The sequence below is a fragment of the Clavelina lepadiformis genome, chromosome 5, assembly GCF_947623445.1.
Source record: "Clavelina lepadiformis chromosome 5, kaClaLepa1.1, whole genome shotgun sequence".
Classification (NCBI taxonomy): Eukaryota; Metazoa; Chordata; class Ascidiacea; order Aplousobranchia; family Clavelinidae; genus Clavelina; species Clavelina lepadiformis.
In genome coordinates this window covers 5,317,821-5,332,337 of record NC_135244.1, presented here as the reverse complement: position 1 = coordinate 5,332,337, position 14,517 = coordinate 5,317,821, and the positions used below count along the sequence as shown (strand labels likewise).

The 14,517-nt window shown below is 35.5% G+C and overlaps 2 protein-coding genes across 2 annotated transcripts; one reads left to right on the top strand and one right to left on the bottom strand.

Annotated features, from left to right (window-relative positions):
• Positions 1 to 76: 76 nt before the first annotated feature.
• Positions 77 to 1,955, bottom strand: LOC143461119 (GDP-D-glucose phosphorylase 1-like). The gene is made up of 5 exons (XM_076958910.1): positions 1,843 to 1,955; positions 1,665 to 1,771; positions 1,141 to 1,527; positions 812 to 1,014; positions 77 to 695 (listed from the first exon to the last, which is right to left on the bottom strand). The coding sequence occupies exons 1-5, from the start codon at positions 1,935 to 1,937 to the stop codon at positions 390 to 392; spliced, it is 1,098 nt and encodes a 365-aa protein (XP_076815025.1). The 5' UTR covers positions 1,938 to 1,955; the 3' UTR covers positions 77 to 389.
• A 1,811-nt stretch (positions 1,956 to 3,766) lies between these two features.
• On the top strand, positions 3,767 to 12,525 carry LOC143460536 (protein SFI1 homolog). The gene is made up of 21 exons (XM_076958091.1): positions 3,767 to 4,275; positions 4,494 to 4,706; positions 5,005 to 5,140; positions 5,326 to 5,505; positions 5,625 to 5,845; positions 6,176 to 6,344; positions 6,486 to 6,578; positions 6,667 to 6,764; positions 7,582 to 7,687; positions 7,783 to 7,874; positions 8,013 to 8,094; positions 8,196 to 8,374; positions 8,625 to 8,811; positions 9,015 to 9,190; positions 9,551 to 9,775; positions 10,099 to 10,229; positions 10,319 to 10,536; positions 10,722 to 10,954; positions 11,052 to 11,708; positions 11,853 to 11,967; positions 12,138 to 12,525. The coding sequence occupies exons 1-21, from the start codon at positions 3,992 to 3,994 to the stop codon at positions 12,240 to 12,242; spliced, it is 3,900 nt and encodes a 1,299-aa protein (XP_076814206.1). The 5' UTR covers positions 3,767 to 3,991; the 3' UTR covers positions 12,243 to 12,525.
• The last annotated feature ends 1,992 nt before the right edge of the window (positions 12,526 to 14,517 follow it).

The window sequence follows — 14,517 nt, the reverse complement described above, 5'->3', positions numbered from 1 at the left end:
ATGCAGCATTACACTGTATTGATGTCTTTAATCCTAGAAAGATATATGGATGGTATGAAAATACTAGAACTCAACACTCATTAGATATATTTATTATTAGAATAAAGGCAAGTTTCAGTAAAAAGTGATACTATGACACAATATGTACTCCCAGCAAATGTATCATATACAACAGCCTTCTGGCTACGTTTAAAAACTTTTACTAACAAACAATCTTCTTAACCCAACAAAGTGGTGTAAGAGGCAGCAGTATCAGCAAGCATATACATAAATACGATAACCAGCATATATAAGTTAACATTTCCTACGTTACAAATTAAAAAAAATAAGTGCACCAATAGCATAGCTTCAAAAGTTCTTATAGGTATCTAAAACACATTAAATTAGGATTACAACATTTGCTTCACAAAAGTAACTATTTCCTTGAATTTTTCTTCTGTCAAAGCTTCTTCTTTCATTTTCTGCACAATCGATTCAAAACTGAGCTTGTCAAACTCGGACTCCACTTTGATAGGATACTGGCCACCGACTTCTACACAAGCTAAATCAAAGCTTAGTGAGAATTGACGATCTTTCACAGACAATCGTGGAAAGAAAGCTAGACGTGTCTCTTCCCCATTCCTGGTGATCATAACGTTAAAAGGAACCTCGATCTCATGAAGGTTGTCCGCTATGGTGATGATTTCTTTGGCAACCTGCTCACAAATAAAAGTGTAATGAGGTGTACAAATTAGTGAGTTATTTAAAACGGAGCAAAAAGGATAACATTATAAAAGCAACATATTCAGTTTAAAAAATGAACTACAATTACCTGTGTCCTCTTTTCAACACCCATAGGGATTGCGAAGAAAAAACCTGGAACCGGAGTGTCGTCAAGCAAATAACAATGAGATTTGACATGCTGTGTAGCTGGATGTGTATCGATGAATATTGGATAATTAAAGTACATGGCATGATAATGAAGATGGTTTACAGATGCCCAAGCATGCAGAGTGTTGAAACCAATCCGAAAACCTAAAAAAATTGCAATTGATGCAATAGAGCAACTAGCCTATATACTGAATTATATCAAATAAGCGGAAAATATTTTTGCTCACAAATTAAATAACAACTCAGTCAATAATAGCTATATATATTTACCTGGGTGGGCGCTTAATTCTATGACGTCAAACATCAACAGGAGGGATGACAAAGTCATCTTTTGTGGAAGACACTCTTGCATATCTGGTGCTAACAGTATATGACCGTAGTCGATGGGGCAAACATTGATAATGACTTTGTGACTGCCATTACCACTTGAATTATAAGCTGCAGTATCACCTCCAGGGACCAAGTTAAACAGTATTTCTCCTAGTTTCACCTTTGTAAAGTTGAACTGTTCATTAGAAAATGGAGCATTCATGCTTTCCACTGTCACCCGTTTTCGCTTTTTAAAATACCTTTCAGTATTTAGTATGGCTACAAGTTGCATGGAATCTTTCTTAAAAACTTTGTATTTGCAACTTTGAAGTGTGTATTGGAATAAACCTAAAAACAGAACATAGCCTAGTAAATAAAAAAAAATTACTTCACTTTTAGACAAATGATCTCCAAAGTGCTATCTTCCAGACATTTGATATTTTGGCTAAGTTTGGATGTGCGCTTTTTGTTGTATATAGATTTACCTTGTTCAACTGCAGCATCCCAGGTTGTAGACAAAATTTCATCAAATCTTGATAAAGATCCATTATTCACGGAATCCCATGAAACTGGGGAAGTTCTCAAATCTTTGCTATCATAATGAAAATCCATCATACATAACAGATATTGGCAGTAATTACCTAAGCTAATATGCTACCTTACCAATTGACCAAGGAACAACGTTGACATGCGGTACACTGTGAAAATAAAAAAATGACATAATTGTGACTTCGCCAGCAACCATAAGCCCAATGCATTAACGGATTTAACAAAACCTAATGACCTAACACCTGTGTAAATCAGACATAAAGCATCATCTAATACCGGCCCTTCACTTGCTTTAAGAGTCGTCTTAGTTGTAAAACCGGTTCGGTGGGTCTGGCTGGTGCCACGCTGCATATTACTGTTGTTTACAGTTACATTGATTTATAACCAATCTTGCTAGATATTGAGTAGAAACGAGAAAATGTTTTGGACACAATGGAAAATTCCCTTGTTAAAATTTTGCAAACTTACTTCCTTTCTTGAAGCCAATACAGCAAAATATATAAAGAAGAAGCCACCTTCTGTTTAGTGCCATTATTGCAACTGCTTGTTATTTGTAGTACAATGTTTCTTACGTATTTTGTATAAATTGCAACTGAGAAAAATCATACAACAAATGTAAATTCGTTTGTAAATAATCAATGTTTATGTCAGTATATTGAAAAAAAAGATGAAAAATCTTTTAAATACAGAAACAGCGTTCGGCCTGGTTTCGATACGTCACCGCATACGTTACGGATACGGATACGTGGAGAGATGAGTAACGATACATTTTACCACGCAGACAATATAGAATTACTAACTCTATGTTGTATTTACGTAAGTCACTAGTGCAAAAATGTTACCTTAAGTTTTACTTTTCATTACTACTAAAACATGGCTTTGCAGTACCTTCCATGCTAAAAAATAAATTTTAAGATTTATTTCCGCATCAACGATTTCTAGCAACAGAATTTTTATGGATCGTTGATTATGCGTAAACGCATGAGAGGCACGTCCAAGAAATCGTTGCAGGGGACGCTGTCTCTACTCTCTAGTAAATCTGAACATCATTTAGTTGATAACGAGTTTACACGGTTCAAGGCTACTTGTAGTAATGCGTTATTTTTTATAGAAGTGAATATTTCACCGTAAGTAGGTCACGCAACCCATTGTTAAAGATAAACGGTTGGGTTAGAAGAATGGCAATGAGTAGCCTATATACATGCCAAAAGTTGCATCCTGTGGTTGTGCACTTGTATATTAGACCCGATTTTAGCTACCGGTAATTTTGGGACTATAGGTCTGTAAGTCCAATGGTTTTAATTGAAGTTAGATTTAGTTTAGAAGATTTTAGGTTACTAGCCTTTGTTAAAGGATTTAAGTTAGGTTTACAAAAACCTTTGAAAAATACCTTCGAATATATGATTTTTTCTGGCAAAATAGAGACCACTTTTTTATTTAAGAGGTATTGAGTTGGACCCTGGAGCTTCCAGTAACAGTAAATTGATCTTTTCTTTTTTAAATTTGCATGGACAAAATTATTGTAGTAAAATTTTTTTATAGAATTTCTTAACTTATTCAGCCATGGAGAAATGGACAAATGAGCTTGTTTTAAACCAAAGTTTACTAAGATAGGTGTAACGGGTATAAGGTTGAACCACATAGTTTTTAGCTCACGCAATAGTGAAATGTGAGCAATAAAGCAACTGCAAAACTTTAAACAAAACCAGACAATTAGGCCTATATGTAGATTGCACTCAACAAGAGGACATCAGGATAGAAAGTGAGCTAGTAAGAAGTGGCAGGATAGGAAATTTTCTTTTTTTTGCTTGAAAAGATGCTACAGAGCTTGTTAGCTTTCTGGAAAGAAATTATATATTTCATATAAAGTGATTTTTATTAAAATAAATTACCAAATTAAAAAGAATAGCCAAGTTTTCATAGATTTTACATATTTTTTTAACAATAATTCATGGCTCTAGGGAATTCTAATGACTGCAGGCCATAAAGTTGGTGTTTTGAGTCTATACATTTAAAAACAAATATATTTAAAAACAAGTTTTCAGAATAATACAGGCTTAGTACGTGACATGATTGCTAGTCTGTTTTGATTATATGAATTCAAAATGTATCAAGCATAAAGTTGAAACATAATGAAGTTGAAGTTTTGTGAATGCAGAAATGTATTTGCAATTGGATATACCTGCACCAAGTGAAGCTTAACCTATCAGACTTTTTGCCGTATTATTCTTTCTGCTGAATAAAATACTTCAACATATCCAACATGAGTGCAGCAGGAAATGCAGACGTCAACCTTCTTAAGATGGACATGAAAATTACTGCAAAAAGAATGAAGCTTAAAGACAAAAATACAAACTTGGAACAAATTTCTTCAAAAATTCCAATTGGAGTAAAAAAGTCGGAGACATTTACGATACCAAAACATTCTGCATCACACCGTGTAAATCAAGAAAATTTTCCATCTAAGAAAGATAACTTGAGGAAACCTGCCAGCCAAAGAAAAAAGAAAACCTTTGTTAGAAGACCAGTAGATTATACATGGAATAGGTAAAACTATTATGTTTGTTTTATTTTGTTTATATAAGATCATTTTTTCTGTGCACAGGCATACTTGTTTTTTTGATAGTCATCATTTTCATTCATTTGTTTTTTGTTATTGTACTCCAGGTGCAAACATTTGTAGCAGTTTTGGTGAGGTATCATCACAGATTAAAAATGTTCTAAAACACACAATTTTAAGCTTAAATCGACTCATTATTCTACAGAGGAGGAAGACTGAAAGAAATTCGAATCAGGACACAAGCTCGGAAATTTTTGTATTTATGGATCAATAGAGCATTCGGTAAAATGACATTTTCTCAAGCATCGTCATATCATAAAAAAGCTCTAATTCGAAAATCTTTTCTGGAATGGAAGGGAGTATGGTGGGAAAAGTGTGGAGAGATGAAGCTTTGGATTCGAGCAGAATATTTTGACAGGTATCATGTGTGTATGTATATTTGACGAAACAAATATTTCATTTTCTTTTACCCAGTCTTGAACTTTTTACTAGCGTATGATTGTTTTAAGCTTGTAAAAAAGTCACCAAGACATTCTGATGGAATTATATCAGAAAATGTATTTTTTGTGTCACTGACAATTTTTGCTTTAACATTTACAGTTGTTCATAGTACTGTTCTGTTGACTCCTTGGCTTAAATGAATTTTGCACTTTTATCATGTTATGAATTGTCACATTCCATATGAGTAGCTAATGCAATTTTGATTTGTCCAACAGGTATCGTACTTATGGAAAAGTGTGGCTTGCTTGGAAAGAGTTTACTCAATACAAAAAGCAACAGAAAGCAAAAAAAGAAATTGCACTAAAGCACTATTCATCACTGGCGTATAGACAATATATTTCATTGTGGAAGGTACGAATTTTAGCTTTTGTTTGTATGTTACAACTATGAATTTCTTACTCTGCAACTGTAAGTATCTGTTAGTCGTATCCAGTTGTTTATGTCACAAATAATCTGCTCAGAAAAGCACTGGTTTCACTTTTTATGACATTATTATATATGATGTCCTGTTTTGAACTTTTGTGTTCTGGCTGTAGGTTTACGTTCAACTTCGTAGAGTCAAGAAAAATCTTTATAACAAAGCATATAGCATTGCGAAAACTAGCGCTACTAAACAAGCTTGGATAAAGTGGCAAAGTGCGCTATCTACCAAGCGTAAGGAAGATGAAAACATGGGCATTGCCTCCTGTCACTGGTCTAATGTTATTCAAATGAAGGTTATTTATCATATTGGACAAAATTTGTTATTGCTGTTTCGCTGATTTCTGTGCAGTGGTAAAATACTAAACAAGTTGCTAACAATAAAGTTGATTAATTTAATTTAGTTATATTTTAGACTTGGAATGTTTGGCTTACGCGGTATAATGAGCGTTGTGAACTCCATCGAAACAACAGTGATGCCACAAAGCACCACAATATGGTTATAGTAAAGAGATCTCTTCAAAGCTGGTTTCAATACATTGCTATAAAACAACGCAAATACAACCTTTACAAAAAAGCCCAGCACTTGTATGAACTTTCATTGAAACATAGAGTGATAACACACTGGTGGTCAAGGTATATTTCTATGTTACTAGTGCATTTAGTTCCCTTATCACAAATTAGACTAAAGCATTGGTATCTAAAGTTTGTATTTTTCTAAAGGTTAAAGATATTTTTACTGAAATCAGTTTTTGATTTGTTCAGTTTTAAGATAAGTTATACAAACATTTTCCTAACTTCTCTAGATTCATCACGTATGTCTGAAAAGATTACATGTAAAATTTCATTTAATGTTAGACTTCAACACTTATTGCTACTATTTTGACATCTCATTTCAAATGAAATATGTTTGTGCAGTATGTTTGAAGTATAAAGTATTACCAGTATTTGCAAATGCTAATGCAGATATGAACAAATGTTATTGCATCAAAAACGAATAGCAGTATGTGAAACCATGTCTGTTCGATGTACTAAAAGAAAATACTTCTTGAAATGGTTGGAATTTGTGGAACTGGTTAACTTAGAAAGGCGCAAGCAAGCCTTAGCAGATATTCATTATCGCAAACAATTACTGGTAAGTGCGCTACTTATCTTTAGCAAATATTGCTTGTCACAGGTTTATGTATTGTTTGTGACTTTGTATGGTGTTGTAAATGCTAACAACTAAAACAAAGTAAGGTAATAAATGTCATGTTTTCTGTTTTTCTTTTCACAGAGAAAGTCAATATTCTGTTTAAAGTATGGGGTTTTTCTTCATCGTAAAAAGATGGAATCACTATATAAAGCTATTCACTTTTATGCGAATTCTGTAAGTTTATTGCTGGCTTCAGTTATGCCACTTAGTTTGTGCTTTTTTGCACTTGGATTTTGTCATAAATTTTCTTTTCTGCCTTCAGTTACTGGTTAGATTTTGGACAAGGTGGCAGCAAAGAATGGAAACGATTGAAGAAAAGGACTTGTCAGAACTTACGACTTTGGCTCATGAACACCACAGGTTGTCAAATGTTGCTAAGAATTATACACAGTCGAGTGTTTACCTCGCTTAGACAGATCACCTCCTTAATCAGACCATTATCCGAATCCAAATCCATTTTTGATACAAGTTTTCTCGCTTAGTAGGACCACCCTCTGCTTTTATGGTTTAACATTTTATGCTTTTGATATATTTTTTTCATATCTAAATTCTGAAATGCAAGATGGTGTATCAAGAAGCAATGTGAGAAATGTAGTAAGGTTTATGTTAAACCATTTCAAAGTAAAGTAGGCTACATGTGGACAAGCACTTGGTCACTTCAAAAAATCATTTGTCATCTGATCTAACAGATTTTAATTATGATGCAGGGCCAAATATGTATTTTGTTTTGATTGTTAATGGCATTTTGATTGTGTTTTTAGTCTAAGTTGCAGGTGTTGCAACCTTTTTTAAAAACCATAAAAATCTATCACAATTTGTGGAATTTTTTTCTCCCCACTTAATGGGACCTATTTTCTTTGATACCGAAATGGTCTGATTAAGCTGTGTTATCGGCAGTGCTCTTTTTGTAAATATTTCAACAAAATCTATTTTTACCAAACTATATTATTATTCACATTTAGCAAAAAAACTTTATAGTATATGCAGTAAAATAAATATAGTATATAAATGTAAATTTGTTGAATGTTCTGTCAACATCAGCTTCAGAGTGAAAATTTCACAGCAAAACTTGGTTGCCTGTCAGTATATTATTTATTATTCAATAGTATACATGAACATGCTACTTCAGAAAAGTAAGTTTTTTTCCAACTTCTAATTGTATTGTTTCTCCCATCAGATTCGTGATGTTGAAGAATACATTTGCTGCTATACGTAAATACAAAATCCAGAAAGTTGAAGAAAAAAAGAATATTATTAAAGCAGAAGCGCACTTCATAGTCAAGGTGAAATTAATTTTGGACCTTACATAAATAATTAAATTTTGAGTAACAGATTAAAGTTTGTTAAAACGCCAACTGATTATGTATTTTTTGTGCAGGCACAACCTAAGTGTTTTCACCAATGGCAGAGTTATGTAAAAGAAGTAAAAGGCATCAATCAAGTTAAAAGAGATGCAGACAGTTTTCGCAGGTGTGTAGCAATAACATCGTAATATGCATCTGTACAATGTATTTACATGTACAGTCGTACCTTTATGAAAAGTACATGTTACGTAGTTATAAATTACGATGTATTAATGTCATGTTACGAAAGTTTTTGTTTCCGTAGGGAAGTTTTGTCATCGAAATACTTTTACCTTTGGTGGACAAGATTTGAACATGAACAGGAAACTAGAACAATGGAAAGAATGGTAGATATCGATCAATGTCATATTGTCTAAAAATTTTCTCCAGTTTGTTCGATAAGAAATCTTTTTGTGAGGTTACAGTGTAATTATTTGCTCTTTTTTAGGCGCTTATCCAGTACAATGAGAACACCTTGAGACATCATTTTTGCATGTGGAAGAGCAAGACTCAAATAATTTTGTCCGCAAATCGTAGTGACGCCATCGCCAGAGTTCACTACCGCAAAGTGTTATTAAGATCGGCTGTGAGAAGCTGGGTTGCCTACACCAAAGAAGCACTTGCAAGGTGCGATCCTTATCCTACAATCTATAAGATTGTTTGTAAAATTGATTTACCTTTTTTAAATTTGTTAATGTTATATCTTATACTAAATAAGTAACATCTTTACATGAATTTTACTTAGCACGTGCATGACAGCATGACACTTAATTGTAACGAGAGTCGTTCAGTTTATATTGAAAAATTTGCCCAAGTTATCAAACTTATCCTCAATTTATATATGCATTATGAAGTCTCCTCTACTATATTGTTTCAGACACAAGAAATTTGAATATGCTGCTTTGTATCATCAAAACAGCGTTGTGGCTGGGGCTTGGTTGTCATGGCGACAATATACAGATGGTAAACGTGAAATTAAGCAAAAAGTTGAAAAGTCTGTTTATCACCACAGCCAACAGCTTCTAACCAAATGCATGAAATATTGGAAATGTTACTGTGAAATTGTACGTCTGAACTGTCTTACTGAGAATCTGATATTTTGATTAACTTTTAAGTATTGTTATGATTAATATTAATACTAGTAATACGTAATACCAAAGATTGAATTTTTCTACTTTAATTTTACTTAGGAAAATTTTTGTTTTGAAGTTTTTCACTGTATTATTCATCTGTAGCTAAATGGTTAATTTTGACTGAAATTTTTCAGTCTAAAGCAAAGGCTGAGCAATGTGAAGCGGGATTCGCTGTCAAACAACGAATCAAACTCTGTGAGGTTTTTCAAACGTGGAGAAGAAGAACTACAGACTGGGCGGTCAAGCGCAGGTCTAATGAGATGGCACAAAGACATCATCGTCATAATATCCAGCGCTCGATTGTAAAAAGGTAGCAGTGAAAATATAACGAATATGGATAAATGAATGCATAACTGTTTAAATATAGAGTAAAAGATTCTTGAAATGCCACTGATATTGTGCGTTGTCATCATCTTTTGTTGAAACATAACATCGTGGAATGTGAAGTTTAGTGAAGTGGTCAGCCCAAATTCGTTTGAGAATGTCACCTCTGTTATTAATTTTCAAAGCGTGCTGTGCGTCTATCTCGTTTCCTCATCACACTTGAAACAAAAGTCTTGCACTTTTTCAACGTACAAGCGCTTTCTTTGTCACTTACATTTTTACTTTTAATAAAAACTTTTAAGAGGTTTTAGTAGGAATACTCTGTTCATCTTTGTTGTGCTTTTAGTTGGAAGGAATGGGCCGCCGTCCATTACCACAGAAAGCAACAAACCATTGAGGGCATTAACGAGGCTAGGTCAGTTTTGGATCGTTCAAAACTTAAATTGTTGTTTCAACGTTGGAAACAACAAAAAGACATCACGGTGAGCGATCGACTCAACTTTACCCGAGCATGTCTCCATTACAATAACAAAGTCAACAGAATCCTTTTTCAAGCATGGAGGGTTTACAGGTAACTATCCTTTTCCTACCTAGAGGACCCGGTGAATATCTTTTGCTGCGACGTCAACGAGTCGTTTGCAATCAGTGCTTTTTATAATTTTTTTTCTGTTTTAATTGGCTTTAACCACGTTCTGGTTGAGTGATTGTAGAACGCCCCTTTCGAAATCCCGTTACAGTATGAGAGTCTAAGCAATACACGCCTTGATTGTTGTTGTAGGATACCTTTAATATACAGTACTCTCCACAATATGCTTTCCGATTGAGAAAATGATAACTTTATGCGTCAAAAAAAAGATAAAAGGTGAGCCAATAACAGAATTATTTTGTATTTAGGTATATATGCCTAAAGAAAGATCTTATGAAACGGCAGGCTGCTAACTACAATGATTCCCGAATATTAAAAACTTACTTTTTTAAGTGGAGAGTTATGTTAGAATTTCGATACGAACAAGAAAGCAAAACAGGTATGTTATATTGCTTTTAAATCAAACCTCATAACACCTTGGCGTGATATGTAGCACATTACTATACTTATAATCTTGATGTTTTTCAGGGGAAGCGCTTTGGCATTGGGCAATTACGTTACAGAGCAAGTGCTTCCTTGATTGGCGCTTCTACGTCTCCGAGAAAAAACGAAAGAAAGTTCGCTACGACGGGGCCATGGACGCACGACGTTGTCATTTTTTGAGACAAGGTTGTTCTCAGATTTTACGCTACCATGGCGACCAACTTGCTAGGAGAACTAGCCTAGCCGCGTGTCAGCAAGCGCAGGTAGACTCAATGCCCGAAAAATACTTTATTATTTATATCTCTATTGAAATACCTGGCTTTAGACAATTTTACTATTAATGTATACGGAAATTCTTATCAACTCCCCTAAAGCGCTGATTACAACGTTTTTATTACTATTTAACCTTTTCATTTGTGTAAGAAGTTAAATAGTTTTTGCTCTCTAGACTCGCTACGTTGCTTACCACTTAGCGTGGAAATACGGTAAGCTTTGGATTGAAAAAGTTCGACGCAGAACGGGCCAACCCAACTTCAGTAGTCGCATTACCCCTTTTCGTGAACCCGAGTGGGCCCCGATTACTACATGCGCAGTGAAAGATTCGAGCAAAATTTGGATAAGCCGACCGGGTCCGATTACGGCTCCCCCCGTACCGGTACCTACACAAAAGGAACCGATGCGGTAAACTTGGTTTTTATTTGAGTTTTGCATAAAATACATGAATGTGTCTAGAATAAGACAGCGATGGCGCGTTTTAATTTCATCATTTCTTATGCAGAAAAATATCGCCAACACACAGACCGGAACCAAGACATCCGGAATTTCTTGATGAGTCTTTGGGAAGGGAAGGTTTGATAGTTGGTGATAGAGCGCTATTTACTGAACATTTTGAGAGAGCAGAGGAGGCAAGCTGTTCATCTTCCGAATTCTGCCAATCACTCCCGTTACAAACTTCCGCAAACTTTTTTCACACGAGCCCATCTTGCCACCGTTCCCCTACCTCGGCCGTGACGTCACGAACCCCTTATGGCATACCTGTGACGTCATATTGTAATTTCCGTCCATCACCAGAAGCACCATCACTGCCAGACCGTACCTCGCAAAACACATACAAAGGAAATACTTCAAACCTTGTCCTCTTGCCGCCTTCGGCTTTTCGCTTATCAGAAGATAACGAACCATCCTCCACTGATGTTGATAACCATGGAGGCGCCGTACATCTCAACGGTGATTGGAGGAAACAGGAGGAAGTGCGTTACCATGAAAATCAAGGGGACGATGAAGATAAAAGTCTCCGTGACATCGGTGGTGGTGGCGACACGAAGAAAGCGACATTCAAGACCTTCATTGCGTCACCAAAGCGTGGTGACAAGGATGAACTGAAGTTGATTTATGAAAACTTACAAGAATTTCAAAAGAAAAAGCATCAGTTGAAGTGAGTCGAAAAGAAAATCCCTGGTATCTCTTTTCTCTCGAAGTTTATCATATCTCGTTTTTGTATTGTTCATCTTTGAGTGCAGTAATTTTGAGATGAAAATTTGTAGACAGTATGTTTATGAATGTTGTTTTCAATTCACAGGAAACTGAGACAGCAGAGAGAAGTTCTCGAACGTTGGATTGATGACAATTTATCCTCAGCGCTTAATCCCAACGCATCTTTGGACATGGTTGCCGTCCAGGAGGAGCTGGACCAAGTCAGATAAATATTTTTCTAGTCAACGATTTTACTTGTGAATTAATCCAAAATATTTGAGAGCTGGGAGATTCTTAACCATGCATGTAGTCCATTTGTTCGGAAACCATTTTACTTTATATGATTTGGAGGTTTGCCTCCCGCAACCATGACATATTTTGTAATTTTCAGATAAAACAAGAGGCTGAATGCATTTCTAAGGAGTTGCTTCAAAGAAAACCCGAAGTTGAAAGTCTGGCTCTTCGTGTTCGTGTGTTATGTTCCAGACCAACTTGAATTTTAACCGTCAGCATCTTATGTGTTTTTGCTTGTTCGAAAAATCGACAAAATATTGCAGATTCGTGGTTTCAATATCTCATTTATGAAAATAATGCTCGTCGAGCTCGTTTCGTTGTTACCTTAAGTTTGTTGATTTGCAGAATGTTCCTGAGTGTGATTGCTTGCAGTGACTTCTTCTATCATTTTCTTTGTGCATGTGTTTTTTAGAACGATTAGTGGATTTTTGCAACTATGCGTGGTGTGATGTTGCAGTGTTATGATATGCAAATACATATTTTTGTAGTCGACTTCAGATCTGCATGGGCCTATTTATCGCGTAATGGCGATGCAGACAAATCTTTTGGTATAGAAAATGTGTGAAACGTCTTGAAAATTACAGCAAGAAAAATGGTCTTAAGCCGTGAGGTGATTTTTCGGATTCAACATATAACCGTGCGAATGTGGGGACGTGTTATTGTTATTCCAAAGGAAATTATTGACTATCCCAATTAGTTAGAGACTAACTGCTAGACCAGGGGTGGCCAGACCTGCTTCATGCTCGAGCCGCATATAACAAATTCCAGTTTTAAAAGAGCCACAACACAAACACAATAAAAACACGAATTTATTCACTCACAACGAAATGTAGCTATTGATAAACATTAGTGCTGCGTGGTGATACTATGAATCTCCACCTGGGCTTCACCATCTCTTTTTGCAATTATTAGTATAACCGTATCCAAGACTTAAAACTAGGTCAGCCCTGACATACAGCTTCAATCTGACAGTTTACTTAACTACGGTGTACAAGTTAGCACACTTCTGTACAATAATGTACTTTTTGGAGTGTAATTTGATTATTACTAACAATGAGTCCATTGTTACTACGTGTGATAGAACGCATTGTTTCATAATCTGATGAAACAACTCGTCTAGACCGGGGAAAATGCATGTCTAATTCAACAATGCTAATTCATTAAAGAGCCGCAATCAAAGGCTCAAAGAGCCGCATGCGGCTCGAGAGCCACAGTTTGGCCACCCCTGTGCTAGACCGTAGTACGAAATGTTTCCTTCCAAAACCATAATAAGAGGTTTATGTGGATAGATAATTGTTAATTGTATAAGTACGAGCAGGGAAACGGTAGAAGTTGTGGTTTTCAGTCGGCAGAGCCTATAAACCAAAGTCGGTGAAATTCAGGCATTCCACTAAACGCGTAGTTAGTTACTACTGTACATGGCACTTAAAGAGCTTCCACAGCCGTAGTAAAATATTTGTCACGTGACAATACGCCATGCTTGCGTTCAAAGAAAATCAGTAATATACTGCATCAGTGGAACGAAATTTTTTTAAATCTAAAATGATAATTCAAAAACATTTCAACAAAATTAAAATAAAATAAACTTACAGAAAATATTAATTTTTTAAATTATCAAGCATTAATAGTTGCAATTATTGAGGTTTTTAACGTTTACTGTTAAAACTTGTAATGTATCTGATTTTACATATGTCACAGAACTCATCCTTCCCACTGACAGTTATCGATATGTTTGGCAACCAACAGGTCTTGTTCTGTGTGTAGAGTGTCTGGCTGTGGCGAGGTTTGTGGTTGTTTTTGTTAAATTGTTAGTTGGTCGTTAGCCAGACTAGAAAGTACGGCAGTTTTCGACGAGAAATCGTGCGTGCGGGAAAAATCGAATTTATCCGAATTTGGAAAAAACTATTTCGTTTAATGGCTAGCCGGTTACGCAATTAGTATTTTCGGGTACACAACCGCGTGATGCACTAGTATACTAGACCCCTGCTATCCAAATTGTGACGTCATTTGGCAGTGAATACCCTTAACTGTCTTTAATGGATGACCTTCGGCATCCTGGTTTTGTAAAAATGGGTGCCCCTTGAAAAAGTTGGATGCCCAACTCTGGCAAACTAAGCTTAATCTGCCAACAGACACAATCAACCATGCAGTGTTTTTAGATCTAAAATTTCATAAAAGCTCTGTTCTTTTTCTCCCCAATCGTGTAGTCACAATTGCTAGAGTAATTTCCTGCAAATACATCTTTTCGTATTGTGAGCATAGTGTGGTATAGTCTGGCACAGATCACACCTTACACAATGGCATTATCCAGACATTAGTTACATGGGCAATCTCAATGTGTAGTGCAGACCAATCATTTAAAAAACAATAGGTGCCCAGTAAGCATCCATTCAGCTCAAAGCCCAATTCAAAATTTGCTTGCCATGGCACCAAGACACCCACTAAAATCCTACGCTGCATTTGGTTGTGCACTATAT